At 46.1% G+C, this 26632-nt stretch overlaps 1 protein-coding gene across 1 annotated transcript in view; it reads left to right on the top strand.

Annotated features, from left to right (window-relative positions):
- Positions 1-26632, top strand: part of LOC311626028 (uncharacterized protein) — a gene marked incomplete at its 5' end in the record, with an annotated part of 127856 nt that overhangs the window by 89853 nt on the left and 11371 nt on the right. The window contains 10 exons of the mRNA XM_084890855.1: positions 2183-2412; positions 3265-3403; positions 4579-4699; positions 13971-14080; positions 21241-21390; positions 22209-22262; positions 22862-23029; positions 25091-25243; positions 25465-25596; positions 26437-26589. Coding sequence (XP_084746981.1) covers positions 2183-2412; positions 3265-3403; positions 4579-4699; positions 13971-14080; positions 21241-21390; positions 22209-22262; positions 22862-23029; positions 25091-25243; positions 25465-25596; positions 26437-26589 — 1410 coding nt within the window. The remainder of the gene's footprint in view (positions 1-2182; positions 2413-3264; positions 3404-4578; positions 4700-13970; positions 14081-21240; positions 21391-22208; positions 22263-22861; positions 23030-25090; positions 25244-25464; positions 25597-26436; positions 26590-26632) is intronic.

A 26632-nucleotide genomic window follows, 5' to 3' on the forward strand; every position in this document is an offset into this window, starting at 1 on the left:
CACAATATAATTCAGTGCTTCACTGCGAAGGGGCATTTGCAAAGCTGGGTATAGACCAAATAACGCCAAGATCAAGAAGCATGCTGGACCCTTTGCTCCCTCTCTTGACCATATTTTGGCCCTGTTTCTGATGGATTACCATTGTTCCCTAACACCCCCGACTCCTCCACCTTGTTCTCTATCCCAGTTCCTATTCCTCCTCCTATCCTTTCAAACCCTTAGGAAAAGAAGGCTTTTCTTAATATGAATACTTGACGCTTGAAAAACACCAGTTTGAAAATGCACATGTCTGCTTGTACATGGGATTTTTCAATGTACACTTAGCCCTCTGTACCCTCTGGTTTTCCATCTCAATTCAACTAAAGTTCACAGAGCAAGGGTCGGTGCCCCTAGCCCCCATGTTGTTCAAGTGACAACTATATATTAACTCGGTAAGTTTGCTTTAAAATTATTGTTTACTTTAATCAGTTTTATTTTATAATTTGTTTTACTTAGGAGTATGTAATTATTCATAGTCAATAGTAAACACTGGGATTTATACTGCCTGTGGGTTATGTATGACTCTGGGTTCCCTGTTTCTGCCATGCCATTAGTTCTGTGATCTCTTAGACTTCCATCTAAAACTCCAAAGGCGGCCTGCGGACTGAAGAGTCCCAGGTTCGATTCCTCTCTATAAAAAAAAACTTCAATAAGGTATATTTAAAAAAAAAAAAAAGTTACTTATGCCGAAACCGGTTTGGCTCAGTGGATAGAGCATTGGCCTGCGGACTGAAAGGTCCTGGGTTCGATTCTGGTCAAGGGCATGTACTTGGTTGCGGGCACATCCCTAGTAGGGGGTGTGCAAGAGGCAGCTGATCGATGATTCTCTCTCATCGATGTTTCTGACTCTCTATCCCTCTCTCTTCCTCTCTATAAAAAAAATCAATAAAATATATATTTAAAACTCCAAAGGGAAAGTGACGAACCAGCTGAGGGCCTTTAAAACTGTAGTCCCAGGAGCCCTGGGTTCCTCAGAGACACTTTGGGGGGTTTAGAGCAGAGGGGCTAACTATGTGGCCCGTAGGCTTTGCCTCCTATCACCCTGTTTGGCCCTGGTCTGTTGAATATTGGGGGCTACTGCGTACAATTTCATGGGACAAAGGTTTCTGAAGATGAGGTAAATCTGGAAATGCATGGATTAGCTGATTGTTGAGGAAGCGGGCTACCAGGTTGAGGGGTTGCCAGCTGTCTTCAGGAGCTCACCCTCCCCACCCCACCCCACCCCACCCCACCCCCATCTTGCTTGCCAACTGTCCCTCTAACCCACTCTCCTCTGGCAGCCACGCCTTCCTTCAAATGTTAATAGCACTGCTTAGGATCCAGTTACACCAAGTGCTTGTTCTTCCTGTTCCTCCTACCCAGGAGACTGCCTGTGGTGCTAACACCTGATTGCCCTCTGAGGCCCTTCTTGTCATAACATTGTGATCAGGATTGCCATTTTCATTGGCAAAGGAAAGTTCCTTTTCCTGTGACTGCGACATTATTGTCAGACTGAGGTCCCGGACACAGGTCCTATTCTGTCTGTCCTTCCACTGGTTACAGGAGAATAGGGACCTGAACCCCTTTCCCTTCAGGGCTCATAGCAGCCCTTCAACAAACACTTACTGAAGAAAAACATAAAAAGATGAATGAACACATCACCATTTTAAAGTAAAATTTTCTATTGAATAGTAAATTCCAATTAAGAGATACTTTAAAAGTGCTATCTGCCTATTTTAAAGGATGGTAGAAGAAACAGGAGGTAAGATAGACTTAAGTTTCCATTTCCTTACCCATACAATGGGCAACATCCCCGATTTAAGGTTCTGTTATTGCTCTACAATGTGTGGAGTTAAATCTCAAGTGTGTTGACAAGCACTTTCCAGAATGCAGAGGCTTAACATGAAAGGCTTAATTTTTCAAAGAGAGATAAAATGTCAGCACCCAAGTGCAAAAGGTGTAAAAACGAGTGGTTCAAGACTCCCAGAGCAAGCTGAATAAAGGCCTTCCTCTCCTGTCAGTCCCGGAAGGATGCTTCCCCTAACTCCTACATGTGCTGCAGGTCCAAAAACCCCTCCTCCCGGGGAGAAGAGCCACTCTGCAAAGACTTCAAGGGCTGCAGGTAAAGGATGATCAATAAAGAGGAATTCTGTAATGCTTTCAGCCAAATTACCCCAAAGCATCTGGATTCAGAAGTCCGTTCCAGAGCAGCCCAAAGGCCCCCTGGCACCTGGGAGGCCCGTGCGAGGCGGTGGCGTCCCTTGCTTTGCTGAGATCCTTTCTGGTGCTGTGGAAGCAGCTGGAGGTGCTGAAGGAGCAGTGGGGCCGGCTCAGGCTGCAAGGCCAGGACATCACTTCTGTCTCTCTGCACAAACAGTTCTCGGAGCTCTATGAGTGAGTGAGGCTGGGGTGCACGGGAACCTGGGTTGGGCGACTTCCAGCTCCTTGCTCTGGGGGTGAGATCTGGTCCATGCATCTTGGGATGGCCAGCCCCACTGAGCCCGGTGGGCAATGTGTCTCTACGAACAGTGCTTTGCAGGAGAAGCTGGGTTCTGTTGGCTGCAGGGACAGCCCTGAATCCCACTAGGTGACACCATACATCACTTACCCAGAGCTCCGTCCCTGGGGACTTGAGCTTCTAAAGTGTGCCCTCCGTATGGACGCTAAGCTTCTTAGCTCAGAGGATCCCAGGGGGCACTGGGTAGGGAAGTGCTGCTGCTGCGAATCCTCCCCACGCTCTGCCTCATTAGACTCCTGTTCTGAGTCTCTGAGAGCTTCCTGCGTTGCAGCCAGAGATTTCATAGGGCGGAGAGGAATCGTCAGTCCTGGCCAGGATGACTCAGCTGGCAGGAAAGACACATTGCTCCTGCCACGTGTCCGTCACCAAACAGGCACTCACTAAGTACGCACCCACCACCTTGCTGGGCCTTGCTAAGCACAGGAAGGTGGGGTAGTCTGAATGGTGTGTCTTATAAATTATTAATTGTCAGCTTCCCTGGTTACTGGGGAATGAGAAGACTAGTCAATATTTTGGAAAATAAAGACTGAAATTGAATGTACCCAATGGGAAATAGCCTCAAGATTTAACATTGACCAAGGGAGTAGTGAATTTATATGTTGATGTGTCTGTGATGAGTTGGGAGGTTTATACATGATGACAGGAAACAGAACTGAAAATAATTATTAGAGAATCTGAACGAGAAGAAAATGTGTATGTTTGAAACTTCAGTCTCTCTTTTTTTATAGAACTGACATTCTGTATCCGAGCATGAAAGCTATAGCTAGGAGGATGGGGCAAGAAGATGCATTTGAAGAGCTTATAATAAGGAATCAGTCTATTCTTCCCCCTGAAGGGGCCTCAGAAATTGAAATAAAGACTCAGCAGGTATGCAGAGCTCTTTTGAATTTGGCTTTGAAATTTTGCTTTATGGTATTAACAGATATACCCGAGTGGTGTGTTATTATTTTTCTAAGGAGTGAAGTGTAAATTGAAGGTTTGTAAATCATTGAACAGGCTTAGAGGGAACTAAGTATTTAAAGACATGTGGTGCTTTGAATAAGCAAATAACTACCACTTAATGTCTCAGAACTATAAATCTAGATTTCCATATTTTAATTTCCCCAAATTAAGATGTACCACCACCACAAAAAAACAAAAAAAACGACTACAAAAGAAAATATAACCATTAGCACCTTAAACATAAAATCCAGCACACAGGTATCCCCCACAATATGCACACCGTGGAAATGGATAAAATGTGATTGTTTTTCTGAGAATAAGACACCACCACTTTGCGCTAGCCCATTCGGTGTGTGTTATAGATGATCTATATGGAGAGGTTTTCCCAAGTGTTTGTTCACCTGGGTCCTGGGACACAGGCTCCATGTGGTTGTGCTCATTGTAACAGAGAAGCACAGCCTCTAACTGTTTGGGTGTCAATGCCGAGATGCATGGATACTGAGATTCAAGGACAATTCAGAGCCTCCCCAGCGCACGCGCACGCGCGCACACGTGTGCGCGCACACACACACACACACACACACACACACACACACACACCAGTCCCAAGGAACTTGTGCTCTGCGAGCATAATGCATAAAGTTAGTGGAACAGGGTTTTCTCTTAGTCGTGTATGGAGTTTTAAATCTTCTCATGAAATCCTCGTTGGTGCCTGCATCAAGTTTCAGACCTGAGGGCTTCTCATATAATAATAGATCACAAAATCCCTGCTCACATTTAGAGACCCCAAAACATATGAGGTCATCTCAGACATCGAGCACTTTGCAATGCAGCAAAATTTGTTAGCAAACAGGGTTCTATTTTATTAGTCAGCATGTAGGCCAGGAAGAAAAAGTGCCGGTTTCCAAAGAGGTGTACTTACTCCCCCAAGAGTCCCCTCCCCCGACAGAAGCCCTTGGGAGTCCAGGCAGAAGCCCCTCCTCCTTCCGGGAGGGGGCAGCTGAAGGTCAGGACTAGCCCAAGGCCCTTCCGCAGGAGTGTCTTGGAAGCCTAGAGTGTAACCCAAGTGTGAAGACTGACTCTCAAACTGCTCACTCTAGCTTCAGAAACTGCTGGAAAATCTTGAAATTCATATGATCCAGGAGGTATTAAGACACGTTAACAGAGAGATCGCACTGGTTGTGTCAGAAAAGTCCAAGGAGCAGCCTACTCTCCCCACAGGTAAATTATTCTTGTCTCACAAATAGCATTTACTGTCCTCTCCTAATTATACAAGCAATCCATGTGTCCACAGTCAGGGCAAAACAGTCTATAATGGCCAGAGAATGATACAAAAATTACTTAACATCCTGACCCAGAGAGAAGTACTGTTAACACTTTCATATGTTTGCTTCCACTCAAAGGGCTTTCAACATTTGTTGTATGTCAACTGCAATAAGTGAAATTTAAAAATAAATAAATACATAGATATAAAACATCTGTTAACTTCAGTCTCAACACAGCTTGTTAACTCGAAACTGAAATAAAACTGAAATGAGAGAACACATAAAGTTTTTCTTATTCCATGTGTGCATGCATATATTACACATATATGGCATATACATGTAAAATGTTAGAAATGCATACATTTGGATGGGAAGGTAATCTAATGCCAGGGTCACTTCATGGGCACATGACCCGTGTGCTCACACAGGATCAGGGCACTTGGAGTTCAATGCTCTTTGGGGACCATCTTGAAACTCCTAGTTTTAACGTAGAACTCTGGTTTTGTAAGTGGAATCCAGTGAGTAGATGGAGGGTGCACCCAGGGCTTGGAGCTCTGGCTAATACACAGTCCCACCTCCTGTTGCCTCCCCAGCTTGCTAGGAGGGCTTCTCAGCTGCCTGCTCCTCTGCTCTCTGTCACCCAGGGCATCCCTAAACTTCCCTTCACCAGCCCATCAGCAATCACTGCAGTGGGGGCCTGAACCTGGTGAGGGTCAAGATAGGGTGTGTATAGCTGGCAGTGTCTAAGGGATCCCAGGCTGACAGCACCATAGTGTGTTGGATAAGCGACTCAGTGGGGACAAGCCTGTGGCACTTCCCTGGGTCCCTAAAATCTCCCAGGGCAGAGGGTTGCCCATCTACAGTGGATTGGGGCAGAGGAGTCATGCCTGGCTCTGCTCCTGGCTAAGGCATGAAGCCTCAGTTCTGTACCTGGTGAACTACATGCACCCAGTCACAGGGCAGGGTATCTGGGTGCCCATGAGTGTCCAACTTGTCCTGCAAACATTCCCATGCCTGGACGCGCAATGTTAAAAGCAAATAAGAACATAATGGCAGATCAAAAGAGAGAGACTGTGAAGAAAGGTTAGAGTACCTAAAAGGTTAGAGTACCTCTGCATAGAGTACCTAAAACTGTACTTTTTTCCTACTTTTTGAAGAGGAAGCCCTGTATTTTTATTTTATTTTATTTTATTTTATTTTATTTTTCAGTGGGTGCCCCAGATTACACAGCTGGTCCTATCTGAACTGTGGTATCTATTCCTAACTCCTACTCTCCTGTAGGAAAATCCACAACCTTTGAACTATGAAGGAGTTGTCTGACTGGCCAAATAATTTAGGTTTTCCTCGTGAGACAACCCCACAGATTGTAATGTTTATGAATAACCTCTGTCCTCACCTAAGCCCTTGTCATTTGATCACTGCTTCGAGTAGCTGGATCTGTAAGCAGGGCTCTGGGAAAAGGCTGTGCAGTGACAGGGCAAGCCACGCCCCCCTGGGCAGCTCTGAAGGTCACCAGAGAGCTGAGTGTGGTTGAGCTCCAGTTACAGAACATTTAACAACACACAAAGCGCCTGTTGTTTGTGCTGCCTTGGTTGTATCCAGGTGGCTCCTGGGAGAAAATCCACAAGCACGTGACAGGTGCAACCATCTGCAAGTTTCCGGGCTGTGGTCCTCTGCAGCTGTGCGGTGTGTGCCCTGGGCAGGGTGCTGCTCAGCGGTGCTCGGAAAGGCCGTCAGGAGGGGGCTGGTGGGAGTCAGGCAGAGGGGAGTGGTAGAGTTATTTTGAATGGTGGTGAGGCTGATATTCCCAAACCTTACTCTGGCTAGAGTACACTGGCCAATTCTAAAGTCTTGCTCAAATTCTGTACTCATGAAGCTTTTCAAATAAGAGCCAGTGGTGAGGGTGTTTGGTTTTTGGTTTGGGTCTGTTCAGCATGACTTAACATGGAGGTCTGGGTCTCCTCTTGTACTGTCTTCCCTCCATTCACGTGACAAGAGACCTCCCTGCCTGCTGGGGCGCTGTTCTGTACATTTCCTCAATCTAGTCTTCCCAAGATCTCTGTGAGCTGCTTCTGAAGAAGGTGATAAAAACCACCTCCTACTCATCTCAGCAGCAAGAAGCAGCCATAGTGGATGGGGCTTCCAACAGGGACCACTTTTTCATGGGAGACCATCCTTTGTGGTCAAGGTTAGCTTGGGGCTAGGGGTTTCCCTAGAGCAGTGGTTCTCAACCTTTTTAATGCCGCGACCCTTTAATACAGTTCCTCATGTTGTGGCGACCCTCAACCATAAAATTATTTTTGTTGCTACTTCATAACTGTAATTTTGTTACTGTTATGAATCATAATGTAAATATCTGTGTTTTCCAATGGTCTTAGGCCACCCTGCTAGTGGTTCTCAACCTGTGGGTCTCAACAGTCACTCCCCACCCCCTTGCAATTTTGTTCACCAGGCCTCTATTAAGTAAATAAATAATCTAGTCAAATCTGATAAGAAGTCAGACAAAAGGATTAAAAGGTCAAGGGAACTATGGAAATGTGGGTTGAGATTCACTCTTACTGTTGATGGACCTCATCCTAAGTACATCATGCTTTGCAGTGTTAGCTGGTGATTGTATTGTAGGTAGTTAGAAATATTAGAAATACATAAACATAAATATGTTAAAGGTGAGTGGGTAAAAAGGTTTGACTTGAGAAAAGCACAATCAAAATACTTACCTGTAGGAGTGCATGTTCCAGGCCAGCATGCCCCCAGCAGTGTGCCCTGGAACATAAGTTTCTCAACATGTTAATGCAAACGTTCTCCCAACCACCCTCCACTAACAGACTCAGGGTTGCCTGAAGCTTCCCATTCCCTTGGTAACACAAGCAGGCTAAGTACTTACTAACCAGTTTGGGGGTTGCATATGTTCACCTAGCATCGTTGACCGTTGTTTGCTCCAAACCTGGCTATGCTACTTTTACTGGTCATTTCGGTTGAGTAATTTAATTCCGCATTATGTAAGTAACCCAATGAGATAGGAATACAAAAAGAAAGAGACCTGTTCTATAGAAACTAAGCTGAAATGAATAAATTATGGCACATCCAATCAATGGAATATTCTTCAACGCTAAAAAGAAAGGAGCTAGCAAGCCACAAAAAGACAGAGGAGCTTAAATGCATATAACTAAGTCAAAGAAGCCAACCTGGAAAGGCTGCCTTGCTGTATGATTCCAACCATATGACTTTCAACCATATGGAGGCATTAAAAAGATCAGTGGTTGTCAGGGGTTTAGAGAGGAGAGAAAGAGAAATAGGTAGAGCACAGAGGGTTTTTAGGGCCTTGAGACTACTCTGTATGACACCACAGTGGTACATACATGTCATTATCCATTTGTCAAACCAATAGTTTCTGAACCCTAAAGGAAACTATGGACTTTGGATGATAATATGTCAGTGTAGTTCATCTGTTGTAGCAGATGTACCACCATGGAATGGGATGTTGATATGGAGGGAGGTTGCGTGTTGATGGTGGGGCAGGAGATATATAGGAACTCTCTGTACTGTCTGCTCAGTTTTTCTGTGAGCATGATGCATGTGTATTGTTTTTACACTCCTTAAGTTTTCTCTCCTTAAAAGGAAGGAAACAAACTAAAAAGAGAACACTAGAGATTGTAGACCATGCATGTATATTATGGTTTATAGAAGGAAGATGGTACAGAACTCCAATGAGTGGGTATGTACAAAGAAAATGGGTGGGCTTTATGTTAGAAGATTGGCAAATGTTTGCATATTTGTGTATTTTTAAGTTAAATAAGATGTTTAAGCCGGGACCGGTTTGGCTCAGTGGATAGAGCGTCGGCCTGCAGACTGAAAGGTCCCGGGTTCGATTCTGGTCAAGGGCATGTACCTTGGTTTCGGGCACATCCCCAGTAGGGGGTGTGCAAGAGGCAGCTGATCAATGATTCTCTCTCATCGATGTTTCTAGCTCTCTATCCCTCTCTCTTTCTCTCTGTGAAAAATCAATAAAATATATATATATATATATATTTTAAAAGATGTTTAAGGTAGTTCATGGCATGTTTTAAGCATTCTCTGGTTTAACAGACTTCTTTTGATTAATGAATAAACTCTTAGACTTAATTGCTTTAGATAGAGGATTTCTACCATATTTTGCAGGAGTTGAGAGAAAAAGATTTTGTTTGTTTTTTGTCAAAATAAGTTTGAGAAATTTGGAGTAATCTTTAAAATATTTCTTTACTCCAAACCTTCTTAGAGACTTTACTGTCCTACTGTCAATTATAAATCTCCAGGAGACAGATAGAGTAGGAAATGCTCTTTATTTATTTTTTTTAAATGCCGGTATATATTTCTTTATTGATTTCAGAGAGGAAGAGAGATAGAAACATCAATGGTGAGTGAGAATCATTGATTGGCTGCCTCTTGCATGCTCCCCACTGAGGATTGAACCCGCAACCCAGGCATGTGCCCTTGGCTGGAATTAAACCTGGGACCCATCAGTCTGCAGGCCGACGCTCTATCCACTGAGCCAAACCGGCAAGGGCAGAAAATGCTCTTTAAATCTATCTAACCACTGAACCCTTTTCTCCCCCTTGGGAATATCTGTCATCTACTCAATGAACTAGTGTTCTGGGGAGCAGTTTGAGAAACACAGGAGTACAAAATGCATACATATACTTGAGGCAACAAGGTTTTCAACCTGCCCACTTTTGGGGGGGCTCCTCTGCCATGTCGGGAGAACAACTTTGATTGGAAGTTGTGTGCCTTTAAGTTTCTGTCTGCCTCGGCTTAGGACCCGGGGGCCACGCAGGCACAGCAGCTGGTGGCTGTGTTAAGAGAAGTGAAAAACTAGCAAATAAAGAGGCCCTTCCTAGAGGGCAGAGTCTATTGGGGAGGGAAGGGGTGCAGTTGTGTTCAGAGAGGGAGAGAGGGGAAGTGGTTTGGCCACCAGGAAGTCAAAGTTTCCTCTCGTCCAAAGACATGGGAACAGAGTGAGAGGAAAGAACAAACTCTCACTTAGCCCCCAGGGTGCTGTCTCCCGCCTACCATCATGCTTCTGTCAAAAACTGCTCCGTCTTAAAGAAGCCATGACCACACACACACTGAAAATGAGACACGTGCAGACTGCCAACTCCACTTGGCCAGGAATGACTTTTCCTGGATGAATTCTACTCTCCCTGGCTTTCCCTGCCTTCAGATGTCGATGCATGTCTAAACTTGAACTCGTGAGTAGGACGTGAAGATCTCCCAGCACGCAGGGAAAATACTTCCCCTGCAGCTAAGCCCGGAGCTAAAGCCAAACCAGTTCTGCGGGTGTTTGGCAGGTGATGGTCCCCAAACAGGAAGTGTGTGATAGATGTGGTTCCTCACGAGGCTTCTCCGAGCCAGAGACCTGCCCCTAAAGTACCCTGAGAAAAGTATCCCATTTCTTGTCTAAAATATGCATAAGCTCTGAATTGTCAAAGTTTATATTTATAAACGTCTTATATAACATCTTAAGAAGTGTGAACATCTAGGCACATTAATCTTTGGGTTTTCCACTTCAGTTTTGCTAGGACAGTGATCATATGCCTACCGAAAAGGAAAAGCAACATCATTATGATGGAAAGTACATAATTGTAAAATTTCAAAAACAGGACCCCACCTCCCAATAAATAACATAATAAGTGCAAACACCAGAGGCCCCTGCTGTCATATTCACATTTCTGGGAAGATTGTGCTGGATGCTTCCTCTTATGTGCAGTGAGTCTCCTGTCAGAAAAAATGAAAGTGTGAGTCAGAAACTTCATCCGAAACTTGGAAGAGCCAGCGGGGGGCAGGGAGTGACTCTGTGAGTGCTCTTGCTGATGGTCACACCCCCAACAAAAAGGGGAGTGGGATGGGGCTTGGCTCCAGACTCTGACCCTTAGGTCTCTCTTTATTTCTAGCACCCCCAGGGCCATGCACAAGGAAATGAGCCCTACCTACCCGCACAACTTACACACACATGTGCTCTTCTACATGCACGTTAAGGAATGTTGACGTACTTCCATGGTTCTCGCATTGTCATATTATTTTAAATTTTATTTTATTTGTGTGATCTGGTTCAAAATGATACTAAAAATGTATATTTAGAAGTCGTGTTGCCACCACTGACCCTTTTCTACCACCCTCTATATAACCACACTTTTAATTAGCTTTTAATATATCCTTTCAAGGCTTTTATTATGCATATGCTAATTCATTCCTTCATTCAATACCTATTTACCGAGCACATACTATGTTCTAGGCCAGTGTTTTTCAACCTTTTTTGGGCAAAGGCACACTTGTTTCATGAAAAAAATCACGAGGCACGCCACCATTAGAAAATGTTACAAAAATTTAACTCTGTGCCTACATTGACTATATATAAAGTAATTCTCTTGAATAGGAATCAAATAAACACAAAGAAAGTATTTTATAATTACTTTATTATGAAATATTAAGTAAACAAAATAGTGAAAAATTATAAAATTCTTGTCTTGTCTGCACCTACAGCACACCAGGCAACATCTCGCGGCACACTAGTGTGCCGCGGAACAGCGGTTGAAAAACGCTGTTCTAGGCATCTATATTTTAGACACTGTTTGCATTCTTACTGTTATGGAGCAAAAAATCCTTACCCTAATGGAGTTTATCATCTAGAAGGGGGTAGATAGACAATAAGCAATAAACATCCTCCTATATAATAAAGGGCTAATATGTAAATTGTTTCCTCTGGAGTTTGACCAACTGGGAGTTCGACCACTCACTATGACATGCACTGGTCACCAAGTGGTGGCACAGAACGAAGGAAGCCCACAGCCAGCAGCTGGAGAAAGGGAGGCTCCAGTTGGCGGCCATCAGCCACTAGGGACCTTACCCATGAACCCTACCTGGGCCTCTAGTAAGAAATAAGAAGATAATGGAATAAGGAGGATGGGACTGTGGAGATTTGATGGGACACATCAAACAGTCCACATGAAGCCCCTGAGCAGAGCATGCCGACCACACATTTATGGAACACCAAAGACCCAAAGGTGACTGGAAAGGAAAGACTGAGGGGGAATAGTAGGAGATGGAGTCAGAAAGGACGAGTGAAAGGAGAACAGATCATGCAGGGCCTTGCAGTGTTTACTCTGTGTTTTCTCTGGATGTAAGGGGGGAGCCGACCCAAGGCTTTGAGGGACATGATCTGACTTACATTTAACAGAATCTCTTTGGCTCCTGTTTTAAGAAGGGGCAGTGAAGGAAGAAAGGGTGGGATAAGGGAGAGGCTGGTTGGGAGGCTATTGCAATAATTCAAGCAAGGTGACTCAAACAAGGTTGGAGCAGTGGAAATATTAAGTGGCCAGATTCTGGGTATGTTTTTGAAGTAGTCATTAATGGGTTGAGTATTGAGTAGGCGAGAAAGAGAAGAATCCATGTTAACTCCAAGATTTTTGACCTGAGCTATTGGGGAAAATAGAATTGCCATCAATTGAGATGGCAAGTTGTGGGGAGAGAGGGAAGATCAAGAATTTAATCACAAGAGAAATGTGAAGTACTTTTTAGACATCCAAGGAGAGATGCCAAGTGGGAGTGAGATCTGAGTTTGAGGGTTGTCAGCATACGGATGTTATTTAGCCATGAGACTAGATGGGATATTCAAGGGAGTGGGTGTAGATAGAAAAACAGGTTGACTCAGGGATGAGTCCTAAGACACTCTAACGTCAAGGGCTGGGAGTGGGGAGGGGAAAAGGAGAACCAATAAAAGGGATCTGGGAGGAACAAACAGTGAGGTAGAGGAAAAGTAGGACAGAGTAGTGTCCCAACGTCTAGTGACAGACATTTCTCAAGCACAAGGAAGTGAAAAATTGTGTGAAATGTTGCTGGTAATCAAGTAAAACCACTGGCATTAGCCATTGTGATCATGTTAGTGCTTATGGCAAAAGCAGTTTCATTGGTGTGGGGCACCAAGGATTTGGGTGAGTTTAAAAAAGGATTTTGAGAAAAGTCACACACAGAAGGGTTGACCTCTCTTTCTGAGAGTTTTGCTAAAAAGGGAGCAAAGAGATGAGATAATGGCTGACAGGGGAAGTGGGGTCTAGAAAAGGATTTTTATGAGGTGGGGAAAATGTGTGCTATTTTGAGTGAGTGGTCCAGGAAAGAGGGGAGAAGTGATGATATTGGAGAACAGCAAATTTTTGGAGCAATGACATTGAATAGGCTTGAGGAGATATTCTCCCACTTAATTATATTTATCATATCTTTCTCATAAAAGCATTTTATATCCACTGTCCTGCAAATTGAATATTTCACTTAACAACCGATGCTTCTTTTCATATCAGTACATGGAGAAGGTCTTTCTTTCTTACAGCTTCATACTATTCCCCTTGAAGGATATTCTACAGTTTAGGTTTTCTTTCCAAGGTTTTGCTGTCCTAAACAATGATTTTGTGAGTAACTGTGTATATGCTGCATCTCATTAGTGTCAGCACTATTGTGGCTTCAATCTAGGAACTAAAGTTTATAGTCTGTCCACTCTCAGCATTTCTAACCTATGACTCTTTTTTTTTAATTTCTTTTGGATTTCCTCCTATTTATTTATTTATTTTTTATTGATTTCAGAGAGGGAGAGAGAAATAACGATGAGGGAATCATGGATGGGCTGCCTCCTGCACACACACCCCCCCCCCCTCGGGGATTGAGCCACAGCCAGGGCATGTGCCCTGACCGGAATCGAACTGTGACCTACTGGTTCATAGGTCGATGCTCAACCACCAAGCCACACTGACAGGGCTCCTCTCACTTTTTAAAATCAACTCTATATTTAAATTAATTTTGCCTGTAACAACAGGAATATACTGAAATATGTACATATAATAGCTCTTCATTTATTTCTGATGATTGTGTTAGGCCAAATAATTGTTCAGATACATATAGGCACTTAGTGGCGTCATGCAGGACTGATAATATTTGACCCAGGGTTTTTAGTTATGGTAGCAATATTGTTCACTGTCTTCAGAGGCACTTTTCTGAATCTTTTCATTAGGGTCTCGTTAGACATCTTCTTTATTTCCATGTTCTGAAAGATTCTGTGTCCCCAACTATCTTCTTCCCTCCCCACTAAGTTTTCATGTATTTGGAAATGACAGCTAGCTGTGGCCGTGCTGTCTCAGAGAGCTGCCATTTCATAGTCATTAACTAGTTGTATCATGATACTAACAGCAGTATGTTTCCTCCCCTAGACCTTTGGAAACATCAAGTCATGAAAGAAAACTTTTCAGTTATCAGACCACAAATAGTTGAAAAATTTATGCAGAGATTAATGGAGAATTACCAGGAAGGTGGACTAGAGGTATGTATTAAAAAGTAGTCATTCTGTACTGTGTGTGTGTTTAACATAAATCCAAAGAAGGAAGACTTTCCCTTAAACCAGTGATTTTCAACCACTGTGCCACAAGAAGTTTTTAAATATGCAATACCTAACTCTTTAGTCAGCGGCACTGACCTTTTTACTCTTATTATAGATTGTCAAATTTAAAAAATGACAATAGCCAACGCAACAATAAAAATCTGTGAATGAGTCAAAATTATATCTATTTTTTTTCAGATTGGCAAAAAACATACTGTATTTTTTGGTGTGCTGTAGAATTTTAGTAATTAGTTTATGTGTGCCATGAGATGATAAAGGTTGAAAATTGTTCTATAAACACAACTCCTAATGCTTCCCTTGCTTCCTTAGGACAAAGATATGAATACTGAGCCTAAACTCAAAGTAGTAATCACTCTAATTTTGGGAAAAGACTGATTTCTAACAATGATGGGAGAGAAATTAGAATATGCATGCTGGCTAATAACCTTGGGGTTTACTTATGAATGAGTTATTTTTAGCAACATTTCCTATTATTGGTTTTTTAGTATAGAATATTTAAAGAGAGAAACCAAAATAGCCTATAATGTCACTCAAAAATATTTTTTAAATGTACAACATTGGGCCGGGACCGGTTTGGCTCAATGGATAGAGCGTCGGCTTGGGGACTGAAGGGTCCCCGGTTCGATCCGGTCAAGGGCATGTACCTTGGTTGTGGGCACATCCCCAGTGGGGGGTGTGCAAGAGGCAGCTGATCGATGACTCTCATCGATGTTTCTAACTATCTCTCTCCCTTCCTCTCTGTACAAAATCAATAAAATATATTTTTTTAAAAATTCTTTAAATGTACAACATTGGGGTGGGGGGACTTAGCTCAGAAAGGTAACATTTTTATCGCTCCTCCACTCCACCATCCGTTTCCTTTCCACACAGGAAACCAGTGTCAAAAACTGTGTATACATATTTGAATCTATAACAACTCTGTATAGTATATGCAACACACATATACATAGTCCATAGAGTTTGAACACTTTACCCTTGACATCAAGTGCTTTTCTAAATCAAAGGACTCCACCAAAAGTCAGGAGTATATGTGAATAGTAAGCCTTAACAGAGCTTTTAGGATCATTAACAAATTAAACATATGCGCATTAGGTTGACATGAATCTAGTTTCCTTTGAAATTCAACCATTTTTTAAAACTTGGCTTAGCAAAAGGTACTCTATTGTTACATGACAGTGTTTTCTCTGAAATTACATTTTTAAGCTCTTCAAATGTTTTCCATAATTTTATAACCACTTCAGTTCTTAATCATGAGACAGAGAATTCCCAAGCTTGGTGGGGGATACACTTTTCCTCAGAACTTGATGACTCACACGATTTGCTTCAAGCGTTCAATGATACCCAAGTGGAACACTATCTATTGTGGTGAGTGCTGAAGTGGTTCTTTCTGGGTCCCTGCATCTCAGAGGTTCTCAACCACAGGCACAGAGATGGTTAGGGTGGGGCTCAGAAAAATTAATCCCAAACAGTGTGGCTGCCCTGGTTGGGCATCTTCCTGTGCATCGAATGGTTGCTGGGCAGATTCTTAGGCCACATGCTCGGGTTGTGAACTCGATCCCCAGTAGGGGGCATGCAGGAGGTGGCCAATGGATGCCTTGCTCTCACATCGATGTTTCTGTCTTTCCTCCCTCCTCCCTTCCTCTCTCTAAAAATCAATTTAAAAATTTTTTTCTAAAAAATTATGGATCTCCTTACAAAGGAAGGAAATTCTGACACATGCTTCATCACGATGAACCTTGAAGACCTTACGCTAAGTAAAATAAGCCAGTTACAAAAGCACAAATGCTGCATGATTCCACTTATATGAGATACTGGGAAGAGTCAAATTTATGGGCAGGAAGTCGAAGGGCGGTTGTCGGCAGCCAGGGGGGAGGAGGAAGAGGGAGTTAGTGCAGTAGGTGCAGTTTCTGTTTTGCAAGATGAAGTGTTCTAGAGATTGATTGCACAACAGTATGAATGAATGTACTTTATGTCACTTAACTGTAAACTGGAAAACAGCAAAAATGGCAAATTTTATGTTATGTGATGTGCTTTTTACCACAATAAAAAAAAAAAAAGAAGAAGAAGAAGAAGAAAAAAGACTCAAGATCTGCCTATCTATATACTTCACCCAACACTGAAGACAGGATCTCTAGGAAAGAAATGCTGGTACTTAACAAACCCATATCAGGTACAGCTGAAACTCAGGGCCCACTGAAGAAACTGGTATCTGCCTGCCGGTGTCTTGGAATAACAGGACCCCAGGATGCAAGGTCCTTACAAAGTCTGTGCCTGATAAATAAAAATAAAAAGAAGAGAAAAAAGAAAAAAAGGGGGGGAAAAAGTCTGTGCCTGGTGGGCTTCTGGCTTCTTCTGGATCATCTGCAGTGACCGGGACTCACTCTTCCAGCTCCTCTCTCTCTCCCAGTGCCTGGACACTCTTGTTCTAGGCAGCTCCTACTGAGCTGGATTTGGCCATCACCATCTCCACTGTGGATCCTGGGACACCGCGGGTCATGGTTCTGATGCCTCACAACACGCCTTAGGTACCTGAGAGCAGGTAGGTCAGTCAGAGAAGCTCCGTGAGCACCATTGGTAACACATGTGAAGCCTCTAAAGTTATAACCGGGGCCTGGTCCAGGAGGACAAACCAGACAGGTGGTGGAGAACCAACTATCACCCCTTCCGCCTGAAGATGCCTGCCCAGTGCCATGGCATATGAACTGGAAAAAGGAGCAGAAGCCAGGCCCCCCTCACCTGGTCTCTGTGAAGAGCTCCGACGACAAGAGCACAGGACATGGATGGCCTCTGCCCAGCCTTCTCTGCTTCAGACTGACCACTTCACTTCCTTCATCACTTTACCTGAGCCCCCACATCCCGATCAGTCTCCTCTAAATTCAAGGTTGTCTGCCCAGTGAGGGATGCCCTTGACCTGGGGCTGTGATTCATTAATGCCCTTGTACGTCAGGTTGCAGCCAGCCACACCAAGGCCAACAAGTCACCGGAAGCCCACGCATTGCCTTTAGGCATCCTGCGGCTGCCACGTGACTAGCTTTGTTCTTGTTCACTTTGAACCTTTTGGACTCTTTAAAAACCTGGGTTTTTATCATCCAGGATACACTCTCTTTCTACCTGCCGTTGCTGTCCTCATTCAAGTCGTTTAATAGCAGTGTGTGACAGGACAGGCCCCAAGCCCTGTGCTGCCCACTCTGGTCCCCTCCAGGCTCACTGGGCTCTCTGGGCACAGGCTGTCAGTGGCCAGAAGCCCATGCAATCGCACTGTTCTCCGTGTGCCCAAGGATGCAGAAGAAACCTTCTCAGATATCCTGCTGAAATTCAAATATCCGCTGCTTCCTGAGGTTAGTCTGCTCTGACTTTTCTTGAACCCACGTTGGCTTCTGGTAATCTTTGCTTCCTTCTCCAGCGTCTGAAAACCAGACTTTCACAATGAATTCTAACATCTTGCCCAAATGTTATACCAAACACCTTGGCTTGAAGTCAGAGACTACCCTCTATTGCAAATCAGACCAACTAGCGTCTATTTTGTGGGTTCCAGAACCATTTCCATTTATATGCCAAGTCACTCACTCATTCAGCAAGTGTTTAGAGATATATTTTTTCCAGGCACTTTATTAGCGCTATAAAGGCAAAAGATACAATCCTGTTCCCCAAAAGCTTATTGAAACAGATATGTGAACCGAATGTTTCTCTTTCCCTCTACCTTTCCCTTCTTCTCTTTCTAAAAATCTATAAAAAGTTAAAAAATAGAAAGAAACAAGTTACTCTGAGAGCTCAGAGAAGGATTGTGCCAACAGAAGCCACATAGGCTGTCATCCCACAACAGATGCTGCTGAGGTAGCTCCAAACGCTGCTCTGGAAGGCTGAGTACGCAGGCAGCAGAACCAAATCCACCTGGAGAGAGGGACTGCAGGGAGCTTCCTGGACCTCTCACAGCTTCCTGCCTGCCCCACCCCAGACCTGCTCCCCGTTCCAGGTGGCCACTGCAGAGGCTCTGGCTGGGCCCTTCCCACCTCCCCTGCCTTCCCGCCATCCCCTCTCTGCAGCCCCTGAGCTGCTCTTCCAGCCCAGTCTTCTGAGGCCTCAGCAGAGCCACTGAGGAAAGGAAGCAACACAACTTCTCCAACCTCCGGGGATGCTCACAACAAGTCCTGGCCATTCCCACCTCTTTGGTGTAACAGACTCACCCAAGGGCTCCCCCTCCTTGCTGGGTAGAGTGCCACTCTGGCCAAGAGGAGATGGCAGAGAGCCACTGTGGCTCAAGTCTGCGTTTGTGTTTAGTTGGGCTCCTGTGTCTGCAGTGGCTGTGGTGGTGTCAGTGTGAGAAGTGATTGCCCTGTTAAAGAGCTGTTCAAGGCCCTGCTGGTACATCGAATCCCAGCACTGCAGGCCGACTCCAAGCGCTGGGCCCAGCTCACCTGAATGGAATGGGGCCACTGGCCACACCTTGCTGACTGCCAATGTGGTCTCAAGGCTTAAGGCGTTCACTCCACTCAGTCCAGGGCGTGTTTCCTGTGACTACTAAATTCACATAGCCTTGGCCCTTTCACCGCAGAAAGGTCAAGGTCCCAGGGATGGTGGCTTGGTTCCCTTTACCTTGGTGTCAGCAGCTAACTCTGGCTCACTTTCCAGGGGCAGGATGGATCGCCTCTGCCCCCATTCTGCAAGGGGTCCCCTGAGGAGGCTCTAGAAAGTGAGTGTGGGAGGCTGAATGCCCTCACTTGATTCCCTAACTCCTTCTCATAAAATCGCCCATGAGCAGAGGTTTCCATCCACTGTGGCCATTCTGCTTCAGTTGATAATCTTTTCAAAAGCTTTCTATCTTCTCATTAGTATACATTCTATTCATATGTGCTTTATATATAATTATTTCAATTTTATGTACATTTTATCATAGTATTAGAAAATAGGAATATGATGTGTTGGAAAATATACACATCATTTTACCCTCTTGATAATCACTATTATTATTTTGGTGTATTTCCTTCCAAACTTTATAACATTTTAAAAAATATATTTTTATTGGTTTCAGAGAGGAAGGGAGAGATAGAAACATCAATGATGAGAGAAAATTATTGATCAGCTACCTCCTGCATACCCCAAACTGGGGATCAAGCCTGCAATCTGGGCATGTGCCCTTCACCGGAATGGAACCTGGGACCATTTAGTCCACAGTCTGACGCTCTATCCACTAAGCCAAACCAGCTAGAGCTATAACATTTTTTCATTCATGTACTTTTTAATAAAATATAATTACTCGATATGCCCTTTTGTTACAGTGTGCTTTCCCCTTGACTATGGGTTATAAATATGTCTCTTTGTCAGTAAACATATGTCCACAGTACGATTTTGGTGGCTGTTTAGTATTTCATCATATTGATGGGTGAGATGAAGTCTACCTGTTTCCCATTATTAGGTACTTTAGATTGTTTCTGTTTTTCTTTTATGCTGGAGAGGCTACTACAAACAACCTCTGCTTACCTACATTTTTGTGTGTAACGTTTATTCCTTAAAGATAAGTGGCTAGAGGAGGAGTTATTAGGTCAAAGGGCACAAACATTTTTAAAATGTTTCACAGATACTGCTAGTCTGCCCTCCAAAACACCACCGATTTCCCTTCCCGTTAGCAGTGGTGAGCAGTCCACTCTCCTCACGCCATCAGTCTGGGGTTTATTACTGTTTGCCATGTCAGCTAGTTTGCCTCAGTCACTTGCCTTGGCAAAGCCTGCCTGGCTTCCTCCGGAGGTCCATGGGGGCAATGATAGGATGGTGTCCTGAGCCTCACCCGGGCAATTGAACCAGAGCCAGGGGACCTCCCCAGGCTGGAGGACAGCCTGGTTTCTGCAGCAGACTGCCCGCGAGCCCGGAGCCCTCCTGGCCCTGGAAGCGTCACAGACAGCGCTCCTGTAGCGTGAAGGCTGACCCTGTCTACCAGAGTGGCCCCGAAAAACCCTCAGATACACACAGACACACTCACTGATACTCCTAGAGGGACACACCCAGACATAGAGGCACTGATACAGAGAGATAGACAGAGGGAAACAGACACACACTCACACGTCCTCAAATGCACACAGACGCATCACTGATGTAGACACACATAAGCACTCCCATAGACATGCAGGCCCTAGTCAGGTACGTCTGTCCACCCTGCCACATACTGGATCCCGCTTCTCCCCAGAGCCAGAATGGAAGCCTCCCTTGGAGGGGTGGACATTTCCTCTGTTCCTAATGGCCGCCTCCTCAGAAGGGTGCCCAGTCTTTTGGAGAGAGGGAGGGAATGGACTGCTCCGAGAGTGAAGCGTAGGCCCTTCAGCCAGAGGAAGAGGGACTGCCAGATGCATCATCCTTCAGAGGGCCCTCTGGCTTTTGTCCAGCCCCTCCCTTCCCCAGAGTGAGAAATCCACACAGCCGGGGGACATGCACACTCAGAGCCCGGCCTTCCTTCCAGACCACACGCAAGTGCCTGGGACCCTGGAGCTCCCTGAGTCCAGGGCTCCTTCCCCAGATCATCCTCCCCAGAGGGAGAGAGGACCTCACTGCCAGCGCATGCACCTGGCCTGAGGGGTGGTCCGGGGCAGCTGTGTATGGGTGTGGAGGGCTGGATTGTCTGCTTCCAGGCAAGGGTCCTCTGCAGTGTGATGGGAGGCCGGAAGGAGAAGAGATGGGGGGTCATTACTGTAAACTTGGGTGGGGGTATCTGCCCCCAGGTCACCACATTTCAGCATAGAACTCAGAGGAGTCCAAGAATGATAAATCCAAGCGTTGCCTCCCAAGTCATTTTTGATGGTCTATTTTCCAAAGTTGGAGAATTAAACATTTTTATTTCAATGGTTTGTTAGTTTGACTTATAACTTCTAAATATTCAGTATACTTTGACATATGGTACGTGGGCCTTCACTTGTATTCTTGTCCCTGGCCCTGCGCGTGTTGAGAGCAGACCTGAAAGAGAGGCGAGAGCTGGCGCTTTTCGAAGGAGGAGAAAGGGAAGTGGCTCGGGGAGCCAAGGCTGCCTGAGCCATGAGCCCCGGCATGGTGAGGCTGCTCTGCTGGAGCCGCTGTGAGCGGTGCCCCTTCCTTTCCAGATCACGTTCAGGAAAGACCACCTGGAGGCCTGCCTCCTTGCTCTGGGGTGTGATGTGATGGCAAGGGAACGCAGCAACTTCGAGAGCTACTCCATGTGTTACGAGCATGTGCTGGAACATGCGAGGCTGAAGCTCTGTCAGAAGGAGCAGGTATGTCCCCCAAGACCAGAAGCAATGGGGAAGGTAGAGGAAGGGAGGCCCAGGATCACTCTGAAGAAGAATGTAAGACAGAGGGTGGGGAGAGGTGTTTTTATGTAAGAACTCAGGGTGGGTGGCACACTCCAAATTTCTCTTCTCATTGGCTCATTTTCTCCTGCTGGTATTCTCAGCCACAAAGGGGATGGCCCCAGCAAGAGGGGGTTGTGTGGGTTGGAGGTGTCCAGTGGGGAATATAATAAGAGGTGAGCAACTAAGGAGCCGGCCCCCAGGGAAGAGGCATAGCTGACCTTCCCACCCTTGACAAACACAAGGCGCCTCGTGCTGTTCTGGTCCAGCAGAGAAGCCAAGATCCTTGAGTCAATGCATCTTCAGGACGCACATCATGGGTCTCATGACGAGGCTTCCTTAAAGTGAGGCCCCAGGAATCATTTCTTCTGTCCTAGATTGCACTCTTTGTGAAATGGGTTGCATTGGAGGTTCAGTGTAATTTTAGTGTATACCTAAAAAAAAAAAAAAAGTGCAATGATCTGAACAACGGAAGCATTAAAACATCAAATAATGAGTCTTGGCTTTGGTCCCCCGCGTGGCTTATCCCCTCGGCTGAGTCCTCTGTGTCAGTGTGGACACCTGCGAGTGGATGCTGGCTTTTGATGCTGGACTGGGCATCCTGGCTCTGAGTGGGGTCCGAGGATCTAAATGAAGCTCCAGAAACACAAATCGGAAGTGTCTGGAGCTTGTGGTACTGAACTGTGCCAGGGTTGGAAGAAAACGTGTTTGAGTTTACTCATGCACTGCTTTCTTCTCTTCAGGAATTAGATATTTTAAGAAGAAATCAGAGTCTACCTGAAGATAACGCCGGTCTGGTAGGTTGGTTATGACTAAAAAGTTTCTCTCCTCCATTTCTCAATTCCGCGATCCCAGCAGTAGCCACGCCGGGGACTCCCAATGAGTGTGTGCTGCAGAAACACCCGAGGGCTGGCATTCACTTTTTAAGCAATGTGGGCTTTTTGTTTGTTTTATTCGGTATTTTTTGTGTTTGTTGTTTTTATTTTTTATTTTTTTCCTTTTTGTTGTTACTTTTGCATTTGGGAGAGAAGGGTTATTTGTTTTCTTTTGAGGCCAGTGAAGGTGCAATTCCAAAGAAGGAGAGGTATTTAGGCTGAAATGTCCAGGGAAGGCCAGTGTGGACATGGAGGCCAAGATAGTTGAAATCTCTCCTCCAAATGAAAAGCAGTTAACTGGTGTATCTTCTGGGGCTGTTCATTCAGCAGCCTTTTACTGAACACCGACTCTGTGTCTGGTACTGTTCTCTGACCCTCACACCCACCCAGATCCTCCCACACACATTTGCACGACAGGACACTCACCTTCTCCGTGAGGCTGAACGTAGACGAGCACACTGGAGTGGCCGTGTGGAGTTCCCAAACCATCTTCCGTTCAAAGAGGGTGTTTCTGCCTCTAGGTTGCGGAGCTCAGTCACGACATGATCATGGAAATCACTGCTCTGAGAGCCCGACTCTCGGACTTGGAAGAGGGGAATCTGAACCTCGAAAAGCAAATCAGAAAAGAAGTGCAAGAAGAATATGAAGATTTAGTCAAAACGTTGTTCACGGGTTGTTTACAGATGAAAGTAAGTGACCTGGGTCGGACACCAGGGCAGCCCTGTGGGGAGGGGGTGCAGCTGACCCCATGGGGGCTGCACCCGGAGCTATTGAGACGACAGAATGGTCATGAGAATCCTCCAGCTCATCTTTCTGTACAGAGAACGAGTCAGCAATGGGTTGTCGTTATTTTACTAGAACAGACACTGAGCTTTAGGTAAATTAGAAATTTTCTCTTCTCCTCACGCTCCTGCCAGATGAGGGAAGAAGCGGGGAGTCTTCTTCTCCAATGTCTGTTAAGTGTGAGCATCCAAACAGCAGAGGACATGCCCCCGGGCCCGGCCAGACCCCCAGGGGAAGTAGCAGCAGGTACCTCCAGAAAGCCTGCTGGGCAGATTCAGAATCTGGATCGTCTTTCGAGATCTTTCCAGCCCTCAAAATGCCCACCAGCCTTTCGCTACCATCGGTGTCAGGGAGCAGCTGGCCTGTGGGTGAGGCCGGCTGGAAGAGGAGTGATGGGTGCCCGTGTGCTCACAGCACTGAGGAGGCCTCTCGCTTTCTCCTGACGCCTGAGCAGCTGTAGATGGAGGCCTGCGTGCCTAAACGGGTTGTCGCAGAGCCTGGACCAGCTGTCCCACGGTACGAAGTTCAGTTCAAACCCACCACCCTCCAGTCCACTGCCCCCCTCCCCGGAGCCATCAGACATTCCCGGAGCCAGCCCCAGCAGGTCCTTACCTATCTCTCCGGGGAGCCCGGCGCTGGCTGTCCCCGGCTTATTACACTGAGAGGAGCTTCTACGGATGCTCCGCCCTGGCCTGGTCATTCCAGAGAGGGTTGGGAATCCCTCTGACTTGTGAAGGGCCCACGGAGTACCAGTGCTTGCAGGTATTAAAGGATCAAAGCCAAAATGCGTGGGCCTGGCGCTGCAGGGGAGGGGTGAGCAGACGGTGACGGCCGGAATCCGCTAAGCCATCTTCCGAGCGTGAAATTGTTGAAAATGTCTTTTAAGTTCTTTGTAGCTTCTGCCCAATTCCTAGACAGAAAGTGGATTCAGTGCTTCTCTCAGGTTAAACTAGTTCTATAAGCCCCCCCCCCCCCCCCCCACTCCCCAAATTCTGCCATCGGGTTGACTCAGCAGAATCTGACCTGATAAAACACTGTGGATTAGTCACTGACGGGGAAGTCCCTGCTCCACCCCAAGGTCTCAAGAAGGTGGTGAAGCTTTTGTGGTGTGGCCAGCAGCCAGGCTCCCCGTATGGCTCCCAGCTGGGCACTCTCCTGCCGTCCTCTCCAGGGAAGGGGTTCAAAGGTGAGAAGACTCCCCCCTCTCACCTTTAACTGAAAAGCATTGGGTTACCAGTGATCCAGTCACTTCACCATAAGCCATTCCGAACGGGCTGCTTATTGGTGAGATTTCTGCTGGAGCCTCACTAGGAAGCAGCCAGCCTGGTTCCTTCCTCTGCGCTATTTATTTTTAATGGCCTTCCCCGTTAGTGACTAATCCACCGTGTTTTATCAGGTCAGATTCTGCTGAGTCAACCTGATAACAAAAAAAAAACAACTAAATTTAGGCTCAACTGGCATGGCTCAGTGGTTGAGCATCGACCTATGAACCAGAAAGTCATGGTTTGATTCCCAGTCAGGGCACATGCCTGAGTTGCAAACTCGATCTCCAGAGTGGGGCCGATAAGAGGCAGCTAATTAATGATTCTCTCATCACTGATGTTTCTTTCTCTCCCTCCCTCTCTGAAATCAATTATATATATAATTTTTTTTTAATCCTTAGCTTTAAATATCTAAGTAACCACTTGGGTGGGTGGGACAGTTTTCCATCTGTGATCTCCCAGTCTTCTGCCCACTCACCTTGCCTTGGTGTCAGACAGCTAGGCAGGCTCTTAGGTGGTGAAGCTCTGCGGGTTGAAGACGACACTAACGGGGCTGCTAGAGTGACATCCGGGTAATCCCTGATGAAATCATTGGGTGGGCGGGTGCTCTTTTTCGTGTGAAATCATTTCTGAAAGTTGCATTTTGGAAGGCAAAAAGCACTCTTCCCCTACTGCCCTTCCTGAACCTGAGTCTGCGATTTGCAGGAGCAGTTGCGTGAGAATCAGCTTAATTTGATCCAGAAAGTGTGTGAGCTCATCAGCGAAGTGAGAGCAGAATGGATGGATCACATGAAGGACCTAAAGAAAAAATGGGGCTCGGCCAGACCCGATGAAGGAAGGAAAGAGAGCGCAGCCAAAGTATGTGATTTCACTTAGCAACGGGATATCAGCACTCCCTGCAGCATCTGACCCCACCGCTCACTCTGCATTCCAGGCGGGTTCCCCTGGGAGTGCGCTAGGCTTATTAAAAGGGCACAATTGTGTTGTCTTCTGGAAGGTATGTTTCTGACGTTAGGGTTCACGCTCTCCCAAGAAGAGGGCTGGGGGCCGCCTTTTCTGAAACTCAGCCTTCTTCACAGGAGCAGCTGCGGGACTTGGAGCAGGAGAACTGCAGCCTGGCCGCCCTGGTGTGCAAAGCCAGGCGCCTGGGCCGCTGGAGGCTGGCTGTGCAGCAGGCTCACTTCCAGGGCCAGCTGAGCAGGGCCCAGAAGGTGAGCGATTGGGGGGGGTGGGGGAGGGAGGAGGAGGGGAGGCCTGGCCCCGGGGGTGGGCTGAGGGGGGCTGGACTGCAGCTGCTCCGACCATCTTAAAGGATCCGACAGTAGAGCATTTTTCCAGGGAACGGGCTATGTCAGATCCCCAAGAGAAATAGGAAAGAGCCAGAAGCAAAGGGCAGAGAAGCAAATGGGAACACAGATCAAAGTTTAGAGCGAGGAAAGGGAAAATATGAGGAGAGACTTTACCAAAGGCTTGAGGCAGCATTCTGCAAAGCGCTTCAGCCCTGGCCAGCTTGGCACCGAGGTTAGAGTGTCCGCCTACGCACCAAAGGGTCACGGGTTTATACTCTGGTTTCTCCTTTTAGATCGCATAAATCTTTCACCTTTTACAAAGGGTCACGGGTTTGATTCCCTGGGGATCGAGGGCAGTACCTCAGGTGCAGGTTGGATCCCGGGGCACGTGGGGGAGGTGCCCATCGATGTGTCCCTCTCATGTGGATACTTCTCCCTCTCTCTCCCTCATCCCCTTCCACTCTTTCTAAAAAATCAATGGGGAAAATATCCCTGGGTGGGGATTAACAAATAAACCAAAAAAAAAAAGCTTCAAATCTTTGAGGGTTTTAAACATGCTTGTCCGAGGGAAATGAAGTAACACTATCATAAGTGGAAAATCCGCGTTAAGGTAAATTGAAAGTCTTCCCTCCGGTCTGTCCTCTGCTGCCTTACCTCAGCCTCTGAAAGAACAGCGGGTGGCGGGTGGCTCTGAGGCTGAGCATGAAGCTAAAGTGGGAAGGACACTCATCTCCTGTCTCACTGTGTTTGGGGTGTTCACAGGAGGCTGCACAAAGTAAAAAGGAGTGTGTGAGCGCCAAGCTGATGGCAGAACAAGAAGCGGTTTTATTTCGCCAACAGCTACTGGCCCTGAGGCAGGCCCTGGCCCGGGCTCAGGCCCGCAACGTGAGGATGTGCGAGCAGCAGGAGAGCCAGGTATCGGAGCCCGGACCGGCTGGGCAAAGCTGAGTGTGGCCCC

Source organism: Pipistrellus hanaki, assembly GCF_964339955.1.
Source record: "Pipistrellus hanaki genome assembly, chromosome: 7".
NCBI classification, from domain to species: Eukaryota; Metazoa; Chordata; class Mammalia; order Chiroptera; family Vespertilionidae; genus Pipistrellus; species Pipistrellus hanaki.